At 36.0% G+C, this 13,999-nt stretch overlaps 1 protein-coding gene across 2 annotated transcripts in view; it reads left to right on the top strand.

The window, feature by feature from the left end:
• Nucleotides 1-586: 586 nt before the first annotated feature.
• htr4 (5-hydroxytryptamine receptor 4) overlaps nt 587-13,999 on the top strand; it is a 125,149-nt gene continuing 111,736 nt past the window's right edge. The window contains exon 1 of one of the 2 annotated variants that reach the window (XM_051860091.1): nt 587-963. In XM_051860091.1, the coding sequence (XP_051716051.1) occupies nt 888-963 (76 nt within the window). In that variant the 5' untranslated portion in view covers nt 587-887. The remainder of the gene's footprint in view (nt 964-13,999) is intronic. The other variant, XM_051860090.1, reaches the window with a different exon arrangement.

Below are 13,999 nucleotides of genomic sequence, written 5' to 3'. Positions count from 1 at the left end.
CGACTATATTATAAGTAGTTTATAATGTATTTAAAATGTTATATTTATTCTATATTTTATCTTCATTTGAATTTTATTCAAGGAAAGACTAATCAAATGCAAGGTTTCATTATATGAAAGAATTTTTCACATTTAATTTGCTACTTTTTACATTAAAAAAGGCATTTGAATTAGTACCCCCAACAATTGTGAAAATGAATCTATCTATGTAACCTACATTTATTGGTAATGGTAAATATCACGTTCATGTTATAAATAAATATATTTATATTTAGTAAGAACGTATATAAAGCTATCATAGCTGATGCTTACCTATAATGAGCTAATGAATAGCAGACCCTCATGAGCAACTCAGTTTCACAAAAACCCCTAAATGATCATTATTAATCATTTATTTTTCATTGACCTCACAAATAAGTTTGTATAGAATATGTATCTAGTTGTACAGTGGGGAAAGTTTATTATGCGTTCTCGTTGTAAGCAAGATTATTAAAAGACCCCGTTTTTTAAACGTTCGATATCACGTGTACGCCTAGTTGAAACATAAACGCGCGCGCTTCCTACAATGTTGTTGTACATATGACAACGACACTGGACACGAGTTTCTTGAAAAGGGCAATAGACACAGTGGAGGTGGAAGTGGTGTGAAAGAGGAGGGACTTGAGACTTCAGTTTGCGTTTCCCTGTGGAAACTGCAGGGCGCTCGCGCTCGGTTCTGTCGGACTGACCGTTGAGCCACGGAACTGCCCGCGCGCTTCTCACGCGCGTATCTAGTTTGCGCTGACATAACCGTCACACGTTAAACTCCCACAACTTGTGCCCACCACCGACAGTGGACCATTCGTGAACCCGGTAAAGTCTTTTTTTCTTGTAAGAGACTCTCTTCCATGCGAGGATGTAAATTTCCTGAGGAGGATTTTGATTCGTGCCATGGTTTTGACCCGCGTGCTCCTCACAGAAATGGTGAGTGATTCATTCATCATTAAAGCGCTTTATAATTTCCCTGAATCCCTGAAAACTATTCACTTATTTCTGTGCTAAAGATGAATACACCGAAATGTTTGGGCTGCTGTGAATCGTACACTGCTTAAAAGTGTCCTTATATGGGAGTTATATTACTAAATTATGCGCTCATTTATCTTACAGTCTTTTATATACAGTAATCACACTAAACTGAGAGACAAATACATTCTCACATTTGTCAGTTTCAGTTCTTATGATGATATGAAGCATGTTTTTATGAACTTCTCTGGTATTTCGTTCAATAATATTCTAATGAGAAACAACTTCTAGGCTACATTCAGTTCTTAATCAAAATACACATGCGAAACACATTTTTGTGTTCATTTTGTACACGAAATTTCAACAAGTGGCTTGGAAATAACACTGTTAGTGCTTCCCATGTCTGTGAATATCATTTATTATTCATAAATACAAATGTCATATTCATATTTGACATATCGTTATGTAATCTACTCAGATGGTCTCTAAGGACAGAGTGGATCTGTGTACCTTGCCCAAAGGTGCAAGAAGCAACTTGACTGACCCAAGGTGGTGTGACTTTCAGGTGCTTGAAGTGTGGATTAATTAAAGCATCCATTAAATATTGATGCGTTATCGTATTTAAAAATTAAGAGGCTGTGATGAAGCATCATGTTATCATTTTGTTGAAATTGTTGTTAGCTGAATACAGCTTAAGCTTTTGCATAGCAAGATCTATTTTTTTAAGTAGTTTCACTGCTCTGTTCAGAGTTTTACTGTGGATTTTAGTGGCTTACAACATAATCAACATAATCAGCTGTGTTGGCTAGATGCTGACAGTTCGGTAAATTTAATGGCAAGGTAATTTCATGATTGTCACATTTGGAAAGCGCTCTTTCTCCATCACCAAGCTTTCTCCAGTGGCGCGGAAAGAGAGAGAAGAGAGTAGAAAAGAGAGCGAGAGTAATGAACACTTCATAGAGTTGTCTGTGTTTTTGATATATGAATGATTGTAAACGTGTGGCGATGGAAAGTTTTTAACCCTTTTGAATAACTGTAATCTGTTATGAATGTAACTTAAATTGTGAGCCAAGTCACAGAGCGTGTTTTTGTTCATAATCTATTTGCGAGTGCCAGTAATAGTATGTGAACTTGTGGAATAATCAGCTCTCTAAAGAGGGTAATTTCAGTTTGAGGTTCCAATCAATGAGATGACAATCAGGTGCGAGTTTCAGCGCCGTTCCCTATAAAACAAACACAGACTTTGGCTGGTGCTGTCGGAGAATATGCTCCCAACTACGTGTTTATGAACTTGGTCGTGCCCTGACTTTCAGAAAAAGATCTGTTGATATTAATAAGTCTGACTTAATCATTCTTAAGTCTAAAGACTTTGACCTTTGACTTTGATAGTGTTCAAATAAGGAAATCCAACAGCATTGTTTGTTTCTATTAGTGTACAGCTAACGTATAATAATAAATGCATAATGCCGTACTTCAGGAGCTTTCAAAGAACTGAAGTTTTCTCAGAATTCAAAGGTTTTTATTTTATTAATTTTCTTGCAATTGCTAAGCAAACCAAATGTGTAAGACCCTGATAAAGGCAAATACCTAAAGAGACAGGCATGTATGTGAACATACCAGAGAAGAAATTACTGTTCAAAAAATCTTCTGCACTCATCTCAAGTTTGTATGCCAAAGCCCAACTTGATAAAACCAGCAGCTTTTTTAGTTCACCACAGTCAGATGAGGCAAAACTTTTTGGGGTGTTTTTGAAACCTTATATCATCTGTCATGGATTGGGAGCTCTTTGCAGCATTTTGCAGGTGACTTGTTCATTTAAAGCTTTCATTTTATGTTAAATGAACGGGTCAATGATGTGACAGGTCATTTTTTTGTCCAAAGGCCTTAATAATAATAATAAAAAACAAAGATATGACATCCAAAGTATGTAAGGTAGTACAACTAGATCTCTTTTATTGAATCCAAAATTATTTTGCTACATATAAAGGTATTTTAAAGATTTTGAAGTGTCATTCAGTTTAACCATTCAAAGGTCAATACAGCCATTTCATTTGTGATTAAAATATCTTAAAATGAAATAAATGTATATATTTTTTATTCTGGCATGATTTTATAACATCATATATCAACATGCAACATGTTATTAAAATTAAGTGTAGAAGTCGTTGCTTTGTTATGAGAAAGAATGTCCGGAAAAATTATTTCATTGACGTCATTTGGAGTAACCAATATAAAGGGACCATTTTGGATCAAGTCATGCGGTCAGTATCATGTTACAGGATGTGACATCATTCAGACAGTAACTAACTCTCACTTAACTATTTGAAAAATTCATGTTTTCACTTGCTCATACGCATGTCCCGAAACATCAGGTCATTTGGTACAACCGCTATAAAACCTAAAAGCCTGTTGTGATATTTTAAAAACTTGTACTAAATATAAAATGTTTGATTGTCCTTTTGTTAGCTAGCTAGATAACAGCCTGTTAGCATTGTTTGAAAATATCGTCATTCGGTATAACCAAAAGTGTCATTCGGTAAAACCGAAATTTTGGTTACACCAAATGACTTTTTTGGTGGCAAATTTTGTCCATCTTGTAAAAAATAACAAAAGCAGTGTTAATTGATTATAAAAACCACATAATCTCGTTGTTAACACTTAATAAAATATCTCCATTATGTTTTTTTACACTTTTAAAAACCTTATTCGTCAATGACCCGAATACAAATACAGATAATTCAGAAAAGCTCTGGTGGGATGCTTCGGGTGTAGTGTGTCCTAAAAAAGAGTGCAGAAACGAGTCCTCTGTGCTGACATATGGACCGTTAGCAATGAGAGGAGTTCATCACTTATCCAAAGGGGTCCTAGGTCAATTTGTGTTTATGCAATAGTGAATGCGGCGGTCAATATTGGAGTGCCAAGCATGGAACGAATGTGTTTTGATAGATGGCTTAGAATAGGTCTGTAGCCAGAAGATCAATAAGCTCTCTTTTACATTGCATTAGAGCCCTGTGCAGAGCCTTAAAACAAAGGTGAAGCTCGGCTGCATGATGCAAACATGCGGCTCTCTTACGTTTCCTGTAGCTTCCTAATCAATTTTCTCTTTTGTCTAAGCACTTTCTGGGCCAAAGGTGTAAATCCATTGAATAAAGTTTTGCGTTTTCATTGGGAGCCATGTTGAACATGCTTCGATTTTGGCATAAGTAATCTTTAAGGATTAATGAGTTTGGGTAACCGAAGTGATTGGGGTGATTTCATTCTCAGTCCCTGGTGTTGAACAGCTTGTAGAGGAAAGATTATTAATTGGTCTCAGAAAAAACTTGAAGATCCAGCTCACTGCTGTCAATCACAATGTGTTACAGCACCGTTAATGGTCTTCTCAGTGTTTAGATTACTGCAGTATTAGAAAGACTTTTAGGAAGTTTTAATGAGTTGCCATCACGACTCTCTCTATGTTAACAAGGGGTTGAGTTTCGTCTCATTTCTTTGTCTGTTTATCAAAATTATTTTTTAACCCTTTAGAACCTGAAGTTAATATTTCACATATTATGTTTTTTTTTTTATTTTTTATTATAAAATCCTCACACAATGTGCTATCTTCAAGTGCAAGGTGTCATTTTTTTCCAGAAAACAAATGGCTTTCAATAAATTACAGTTACTGACCAGTATGGTGAGTTTGTAAATAGAAAATTTTCTGTTTTTTTTTTCCGAAAGAATCTAACACTTCAAACCTGAAAATTCAACTATATTGCATATATACCAGTCTTTTTGTGGCACTGGGTTGCACAGTTTTCATTCAGGAGACATTTTTTTCATACACGCACACATATAGAGTGAATTCAGGGTGATTGGGTCACTTTTTGCCATTGAGATGACTTCGAAAAAGTGTCCCAATCACCCTGAATTCACCCTACATATGCACGCATACATTTACATGCACAGACATATTATACAGATTCAAACACCAAATGCGAAAGAGTCTTGCTTAGCCTCCTCCCAAGTCTTTAAAAAGTCATCCCAATCGCCTGTGTACTCCTTCGCCATGTTTTTGTTTGTTTCTTCTATTATTAATGAGATCCAAAACTCCCTAAACTGCCGTGCTCCATATCTCTCCGTTCAAATCCTCCTCTCCCCGAAAGCGGCTGCCATTTGCTGACAGAATGCACAAAATTACCGTAATAGCCCATTTATTGCCGAAAAGCCAATGTTGTCTACTGTCTGCAGCAATTTAGGTTATTATGATAGCGGAAACGGTTTAAGAGTAACGGTAACATGAATACAGCTTGGTTGGATGCATCGGCGTCGACACACCCGGTTTAAAAGGGTTAATAAACAGATTTCTATTAATAATACATTTAATGTATTACTTTTACTAATTATTGTAATTATTTAAAATGTACACAAAATTTTGCAACCCATAGTTGTTCTTGGAATCACAGAGAACAGCGTGAGAATTAGGTTTATAACATGTAATTAAATGTGTCACATGTTACTAAGGAACATTTCATGCTGTAAACCTATGAAGGTGTTTTAATATGCTGTAAAATATGAGAAGAATCACCCTATTTACAGTTAATGCATTTTACATATTTAATAAACATATACCCTTGTAAAAAAAAAACTAGTAAAATGTATTTGATATACATTTATTTTGTGCTGCTAAGTGTACTACAAATACATTTACAGATTTATCTGCTAAATATAAATACCCTGCAATTGTATTTTGGTATACTAAACTGGTATACTTAAAGTCTGCTAAATTCACTCTAAAAAATGCTGGGTTAAAAACAACCCTTGTTGGGTTGAAAATGGACAAACCCTGCGATTGGTTTGTTATAACCCAGCGGTTGGGTTAAATGTTTGCCCAACCTGCTGGGTAGTTTTATTTAACACAACTATTGTGTAAAAATTAATGTATTACTTGCTTAAAGTAAATGCTTGTCCATTTTCAACCCAACTTGGTTTGTTTTTAACCCAGCATTTTTTCTAGTATTGGAACAACTAATTTTGTACTATAATTTCATATCAGTAATTCTTAAGTGATATGTCAATAAATATGTTAATGGATTTGAGAAATAAATGTATTTTGGTATAGGTTTTTTTTACTAGGGTATGCATACATATTCATGCGTACATATTTGAGTGTCCTTAACCTTAACAGCCTTCTTGTCCTGTAGGTTATTGATGTTCCTGAACAAGATTCCTATCACAGTTTCTCAGTAATTTACAGTACAGCTTTGAAAAAAATCCCGGGGCTCGGGCACCTAGTGTGAGATATCAGAGGACTGATGGCTATGGTATTAGAGTGGGACACACGGGAGGCATGAACCCACAGAAACACCTGGAGTTGTCTTCATTAGCCTTATGATGTCCACCAGCATTACAGTGCATATCAGAGAAGATCACAGCAGACCATCTCCTGCAGTGCTGGAGCCACGAAAGCACTGTTATTACCAACGCTGCACTTTGAGAGGGACTAAAAGGCTTTAGTTAGTTATTTTTTGAGAAAGTAAATTTTTTACAGTGGCTCTGAGACATCAGCACTGGAGTACATACTAAACAGAGCTGCTTTATGGACACAATTATGCTATTATTTTAACTATTTCAAATTGTTCTTGTTCTTCACCAAATGTGTGTACTAAGGCGTCATATGTTTTGAATTTTGGCTTCGTTTGCTCAAACATCCACTCCGTGAACTGAAACGATAGGACATATTTGGTAGCATCTGGGCCATTTTCCAAGATACTACTTGAGTTTGTTTTGAATGTGTGCTTAATGGAAATCAATAGTAACAAAGATGCAAAACTAGACAATTAGGCATCTGACATTGATTTTCAGTGTGCATATTAGTTCAGGAAATGCACTTTAGGTTTGTTTATAAAACACAATAGGAGTTTTTTTCCAGAGTTGCACAATGATTTTTATTTTAACCAAAAATAAGCATTAACTAGAGTCTTGCTTTGTTCGTGCAGCGAACTGCCTGACAACACCGATATGAGGCTACTTGGGAGATTTGAAAAAAACAAGCCTGCTGCTGTCAGCTCTCGCCTGCCGGTGGACAGAAAACAAACCCAGGAACGGAGCACTTACGCTTCCGCATGCTCTCCTGGCTTGCGTAAATGTGGCCGAGCATGACGCTGATTTATCTGTCAGCCGTCTCTGGACTCAATAGAAGAAATATACAGTTTGTTCGGGAATGTTAAAACGTTCCGTATGCTTTAGATCAGATCAATTTGTCTTGCCGTAACCAATGCAAATGTAAATCTTACTTTAATTTGCATGGTGGGGAGGCAGAGTTGCAGAAGTATCAGAGATGACTTATAGAGGCAGAAGTCAATGAGTGTTTGACATGATTAGGGTATTGACACAGTAAGGATAATATTTGTTCTGCATAATACCAGTAGACCTTAATAATTACGCTTGTTGTTTTTATTACAAGTAGTTTTACTGCTGCCAAGGCTCCATAAAGCTGCCTTTTTCTCCAAAGAAAGCAAACTTGATATTCTACTAAGGTTTTCGCCTTTTCTGTTTCCATGCAAGAACCGGTTTATGTTCACGTATGCTAATTAATCGATTAAACATGAATTGCTCTTTCTTGAAGGTGACCTTTCTGTGCAAACAGTCTAATTTATTTTCCATGCATTGTGCATTGCAATTTTAATGCATGCAGAGCAGTGTGCTGACATTATCTCAGCTGATTCCAAGAAAAGTCATTATTTCAGGGCGATATGTAAATCCCTGCCATGGGGTATTGTACTAAGAGTTAGTGAGCAGCTTGCCACCTGACTGATAAATCCGGCACCTCCAGCTGCTTGTACCTGATCCATGTGTGTTGTTTTAAAGTGCCGTCGCACATCGTTTTGCTTCTGCAAACTCCTCTTAGCTCAGATGAAGCACACTGGCTTTAACTCTAACAAAAACAGCGCTTCGCAATCCATCCAAGTCCTCTCGCTGCGTCTGCTCTCCACACGAGTTTGCACAGAGTCTGAATTCCAGGTCTGCTGCAATCCAAAAGCTCCGCATCTGACACTTAGACTAGGAGTGCATGAATCCCAGACACCAAACTGTGAAGTATTTACCTCTGAAGAAAGGCTAGAGAGAAATCATCATAGTTTACCCTGGCAGAAGTGCATCAGCTTTATAACCCCTATATGAGATGCCACCACGTCCTCCATACCCGCTGACTCCAGAAAATAAACACTTAGAGCTAAAGCCCACTTCACAACGTGAAAATGGATTCCCCCAAGCTTCCCCCCCCCTGGGCTTCATCCATTAAATCCATTTGGAAGCGGCACAAAAGGGGTATGCAGAGTGGCTTTTTGCTTTGTTCACTTAAACAAACATGAATTCCCCAGAATTTTTACAATGTCGTTTTACAATAAAGACGGAAGAAAATACTCCCAAACGACCCAAAAGAAGCTTTTACTGTTCCACACATCCCTATACATCATTGTAATTCTAAGGAAATATAGAGAAAAATAATTCCTTGTGAACTCGGCATGATATTTCAAACATTACATTATGTTGTAAATGAAATAAATGAAACCAGTGTTTACCGCTTCATACATCACTTTCTTCCTTGCGTTATTGTCCATGACCTAAATTGCATCATTTGGCCTTCTACTTTATAAATCCAATTAAAAAAGAGAGAAATTCTTGTGGGTTTACTTTGGTAATTCTAAAGAAGGTAAAGGTTTTCTAGTCTAACATGTAGAACTAAAGCTTTAAAATAGATCGCCTAGTGCCATCTGCACTGCTGCTTTGATCGCTATACCCTTAATTGAAAAGAAAACATTTTTTTTTATATATATGTAACACAATTATTTCTGAACCAAAAGGACAATCAACTGTGTTGATAGCTTGACACATTCCTTCTTACATTCATGCATTTGTCCAACCTAGTATTTTTATGGCTGCGATTCTGGTGTACGTTGTTGTGACAATTCATTTTCAGAATATTCTTGTAAAGATGCAAATTCTCTGTCAAAAAGCATTGAGGTTCGCTGGTAGACTCGAGCAGACAATAGAGCATTACAGTGATTTGCCACTTCTTCAGCTGTCTTTGTCCTGGAAGTATTTTTCTCATTCATTTTCTCTATTTCAGTAAATTCTTCAGTAAAGAGTTTCAAATCAAACCAACCATCTCTGAGATGAATCACAACATCACTAATTTTGTGTTGAAGCAAGCGGTGAGAGTGTAAGGAGACTTACGTCATTTGCAATGCTTCATGGGATTGAGCAGTCAATGATGAGATCTTTTGTCGTCTTTTTCATTGGTGTAGTAACAGTGACTTCTTTGGTCATACTCAATTAAAGATTCATTCATTTAAAGGGTTAGTTCACCCAAAAATGAAATTTCTGTCATTAATTACTCACCCTCATGTCGTTTCACACCCGTAAGACCTTCGTTCATCTTCAGAACACAAATTAAGATATTTTTGATGAAATCTGAGAGGTTTTTTATCCTCAATAGAAAGCAACAAAATGACCACATTCAAGGTCAAGAAAAGTAGTAAAAACAACAGTAGTTAAAATAGTCAACATGACTACAGTGGTTCGACCTTAAAGTTATGAAGCGACGAGAATACTTTTTGTGCGCAAAACAAAACAAAAATAACGACTTTATTCAACAAATTCGTCTCTCCCCTGTCATTCTCATATGCTATTTTCGTTGCAGCACTTCCAGGTTCTACTACTTTTCTGGACCTTGAATGTGGTCATTTTGTTGCTTTCTATTGAGGATAAAAAACCTTTTTCATTAAAAATATCTTAATTTGTGTTCCAAAGATGAACGAAGGTCTTATGGGTTTGGAACGACATGAGGGTGAGTACTTAATGACAGAAATGTAATTTTTGGGTGAACTAACCCTTTAACCTCGGAAGTTATTCTCTGTACACATCTGCAGTAATACTAATTTCATTGGGACTGATTTGAAATTGTGTCTCTGAATATCACTGACAACTCTAGGATTAGTCTACCATCTCAGTTCAGACAGGCTGGCTAGAGCAATATCTGTACTGACGTCAGTGGTTCTTCACGTTCACTGATGTATGAAAATGGCAGGAGCTCACCTTGAATGCCTGCAAATTGAGATCTCTGCTCTTCCATCTACCCAGTAGATTGGAGAGCTGAGAAACATGGTTGCTATTATTAAACCCTCCATGAACTGAAATGAAATGACAGAAAATGACAAAAGACCTTCATATAATTACAGTTATTGGTGAAGAAGAATAAAGGATTGCTTAAACTTTATAAGGACACATACAGATTGTCAACTCTCAAATCTATGCTATTTTGTAGGATCTGTGTGAATCTTAAATTGTGTTGGGACACAGAGTTGCAGACTGTCATGTATTAGGCAGGACATTGCGTTTTGTTTCTTCAACTGTGGACATTTGCATGTTTTAGTTGTTGATTTTTACTAAAACTAACAGATTTTTTTTCTTCTTCTCTTTAAAACTTTACCATTCCCCTATTTATTTTAGCAGCTTTTCAGATACTTTACAGTAAAATATTCCATTATAAAAAATGCAACTTTAAAAAATGTTGATAATTTAAACAAAAATGAAATAAGCACTAATCATTATTGGATATTTTCAAATTATTTTTTACCATCAGTTTTTCCTGAGTTTTAAATTGCACTTGTTTACCAGAGGGGCAACAGTGTCAGTAAAGATCATGCTTGAGATGAAAATATTGAAAAATCAAGTTACATTTCAAGTATATTTTCATCCAATCAAGCATAATTTTGTCAAATTATGCAAAAAGTGATTTTTTTTTTTTTGTTGCATAAGAAGCTTGCTATTAATATTACCTCAAAAATACATTTTTAAAATGTTCAGCCAGTTTTTAAATTGTCCTCCACATTTCATTTATGCAACAATATATCTGAAATCACCAGTATTCCATTTCCTGTTACATATTTGGGTGGTAAAAAGTTAGCAATCCTAGACAGAGCGGTATGCAAATGATGACTGCAAACATTCTGAAATTAATTTCAGCAAATTCCATGAATTACATTACATCAATCTTGCTTTTACACTTTAGTGCAAGTAATAAAAGGGCTCAAATAACAGATCTCTCTCTCTCTCATGGACAGCCTCAGTTGGTTAACAGAATAGTAATATGAGTGTGTTCTCCTACATGGAGGAATGTGACACTCATTCATTCTCACATTTTGCAAGGTTATAATTTAGCCAGAGGACATCGGAAGAGCATTGCTTTTTTTGGTACATTTTATCCGCTTTATTAATTTAAGATGCAAGACAATCAGCATGCTCATTTCAAATCAGCATTTCATTTTCTCTGCCTGCCTAAGGCAGTCATTGCAGCTTTGGAACAATCCCAGTCTGGGATTTAAACTTAGTTTATTACTAAAGCTTTTACTTTGGGGTCTGTTTGAGGAATATAATCTGTGAAAGCATTTACTTTAGTTCAGCGTATACATAAAGTGGATGCAGATCAAAATAAGCTTGCCTTGAGTTCATGCAAAGTAAGTTTATCACAGCAAGGACACACTTGTGTTCACCAGCGGAACCATAAAGCAACTCCAAGATGCAAAGTAACATGTTTTCTACTTCTGAAATGCTTTTCACTGGGCTTTTGAGGACAGAATGACAGTCCATTTTGAGTTAAAACCCACTGAGAAGACATGCTTTCAGAATTACTCTCCGCTGTGATGAATAATTCGTCAACTAGAGTCTCGTATTGAGTTTTTCATCGCTCTGGATTTTGTCATGTTCATACAGTCCCTGCAGTCAGTGGCTGTTTCAGAGCCCATTCAGCTTCAATCTAAGCAGCATTGTTGGGCATTTTAACATGCCAGTTATATAAAAAAAATTCTGTCTAGGTACGGTTTGAGAGATTCAAATTTGTTCAGTGACCGAAGTGGTAGCCCACTAGGCTTGAATGCTTCAAATGTGCCTATATAATGCACAAAAAAGGCTGTCAAGTTTGAACAATTCAAACATGCCTTTGATGCCCTTGAATGTCATCTGTCATATTGAAACACAGCCAGAGATGATTTTTGATAAACTTGTGGTCTACAGTAGATTGTGTGGTCGGTGACTGTGGTTTGCGCAAAGGAAACGCTACACAGTACGGGAGTCCTTGGACTCTGCTCTCAGCCTCTGATACATCAAGGAATCCAGACGGGCAGTAATTGGTCGTAAAATACCAGGGGGTGTTAAGATCGTAAAACCATCCACTATTGAATTAGATATGGTGACTATATTGTTCTCAGAGAAATGACTTGATTTTGGCACAAGGCAGGGCTATTTACAGGCCTCTGTGTTACTGGCTAATTTACCTAGACTACATTCTGCATGTCTTTTAAAGGAGGGATTTGTGCCCTATCAGGACTTTACTAGAAGGGGAAGTTGAAGTTGTTTTTAATCACAGGTTGGAAAAATTACCTTGTTCACTGAAAAGTTCAGCATAGTGTCTGCAATGCCAGAGAGATCTGATTCCTATAGCTGCTACTAGGCTGTTTATTGTTGGTGAATAGCATTGCATTTATTTTCTATAAACATAATGTGCTTGCATTACCTTGTTAGAAGGTTTTTTTGAGATATTTTTTTTATTATATGTGACCCATGCTGGCAAAATGAGTCGCAATGAGCAAATTTTCAAAAATGAGTTATTGTTATTCTTACATTCTCTATTAAAAAACCTTAAAAATGATGTATGATTTGTTGGAATCCGACAAAAAAATGACTGAGCTACACCTGTTTGAAGTCGTAGTCAGCAAAGTAAATTTTGAGAATAATCGAGGTAAAATTTTCTGAAGGTTACAAAAACAAAATCACCATATCTTAAAATCCCTGGTAATACCACCAAATTTGACACAAACCAAGTCAAAACCCATATCTATAGGAAAAATATATATTCAGTTTTTTTTTTCCATGATTCCACAATTGTTTGATTAACATTAATGAAACAGACCGCCTATATATTGAGACCTTCTGTATCAAACGGATCTAATATAATGTTACACATCAGATGTTTTTCCCCAACAGTTAACCAAACGTTCTCTTGTGTGAATACTCGCCAAGACAGATTTTTTGAAATACTGTAATTCTGTGTATGTGTATACACAGATCTGTCAGTCAGCACGAGTAAGATCTTTTTGTTTACATCAGCATGAGTTTGAAAATCACATTTCATTGGTTCAGACTCATGCCATCGAGAATTCACTTTGAATATTCTCAATGTTGTAATGCTGCGCTTTAAAACGATACCAAACTTGTGCTGAGGGAAGCACCAGTTGTCCAGAAGCGAGCAGAGAAAAAAAAAAAGCATTTTTCATGGTCAAAGGAAAGGTACTCCTCTCAGAAAACATACAAACAAAGATACTTTTAGATGTTTAATTGCTATTTGGAGCATTTGGATCGCTAGACGAGGGCTTAATGAACTCATTTTTGTGAAAACCTCAATTTCGACCAAAATTGACATTTTTTGCTGGTTTTGCCTGTATCTCGAAATTAGCCTGTGCGCATTCTGACTCATTTTGCCAGCACGGGTCACATATATATAATAAATCTCATTTTATTCATTACAATCTATTTATTTTAACATATATTAATGTTTAGTTTTTCTGGAATTTGCATTTTTATTTCCCATCAACACGGATATCTCTCAGTTTAATACAGTTTTGGCCTGGAAATTTAGAGGAATTAACACACTTGAAGTTATTTACATACATTTCTAAAATCCAGATCAAGTGTTTTTATTCATCTAGGTCAAATTTTCTGTTACTGAGTCATCTTATGCTTCCCATCATAGCTTATGGAAGCCCTCCCAGAATACTGAATGCTGCATAATATATATAATGATAAAATAAAAATGTTCATATTGAGATCTCTGACTTTGGTATGTTGATCTGAACACAGATTGTGACATTTTTGAGATCTCTCCTGAAACTCGATTAGGAGATTATTGGGGTCTATTTCTCATGAGAAAAAAATCTCTCTCCATTTTGCTCTGAATTTGATCTCA

Source organism: Ctenopharyngodon idella, chromosome 14 (assembly GCF_019924925.1).
Source record: "Ctenopharyngodon idella isolate HZGC_01 chromosome 14, HZGC01, whole genome shotgun sequence".
NCBI lineage: Eukaryota > Metazoa > Chordata > Actinopteri > Cypriniformes > Xenocyprididae > Ctenopharyngodon > Ctenopharyngodon idella.
This window is presented reverse-complemented; position numbering and strand designations above follow the sequence as displayed.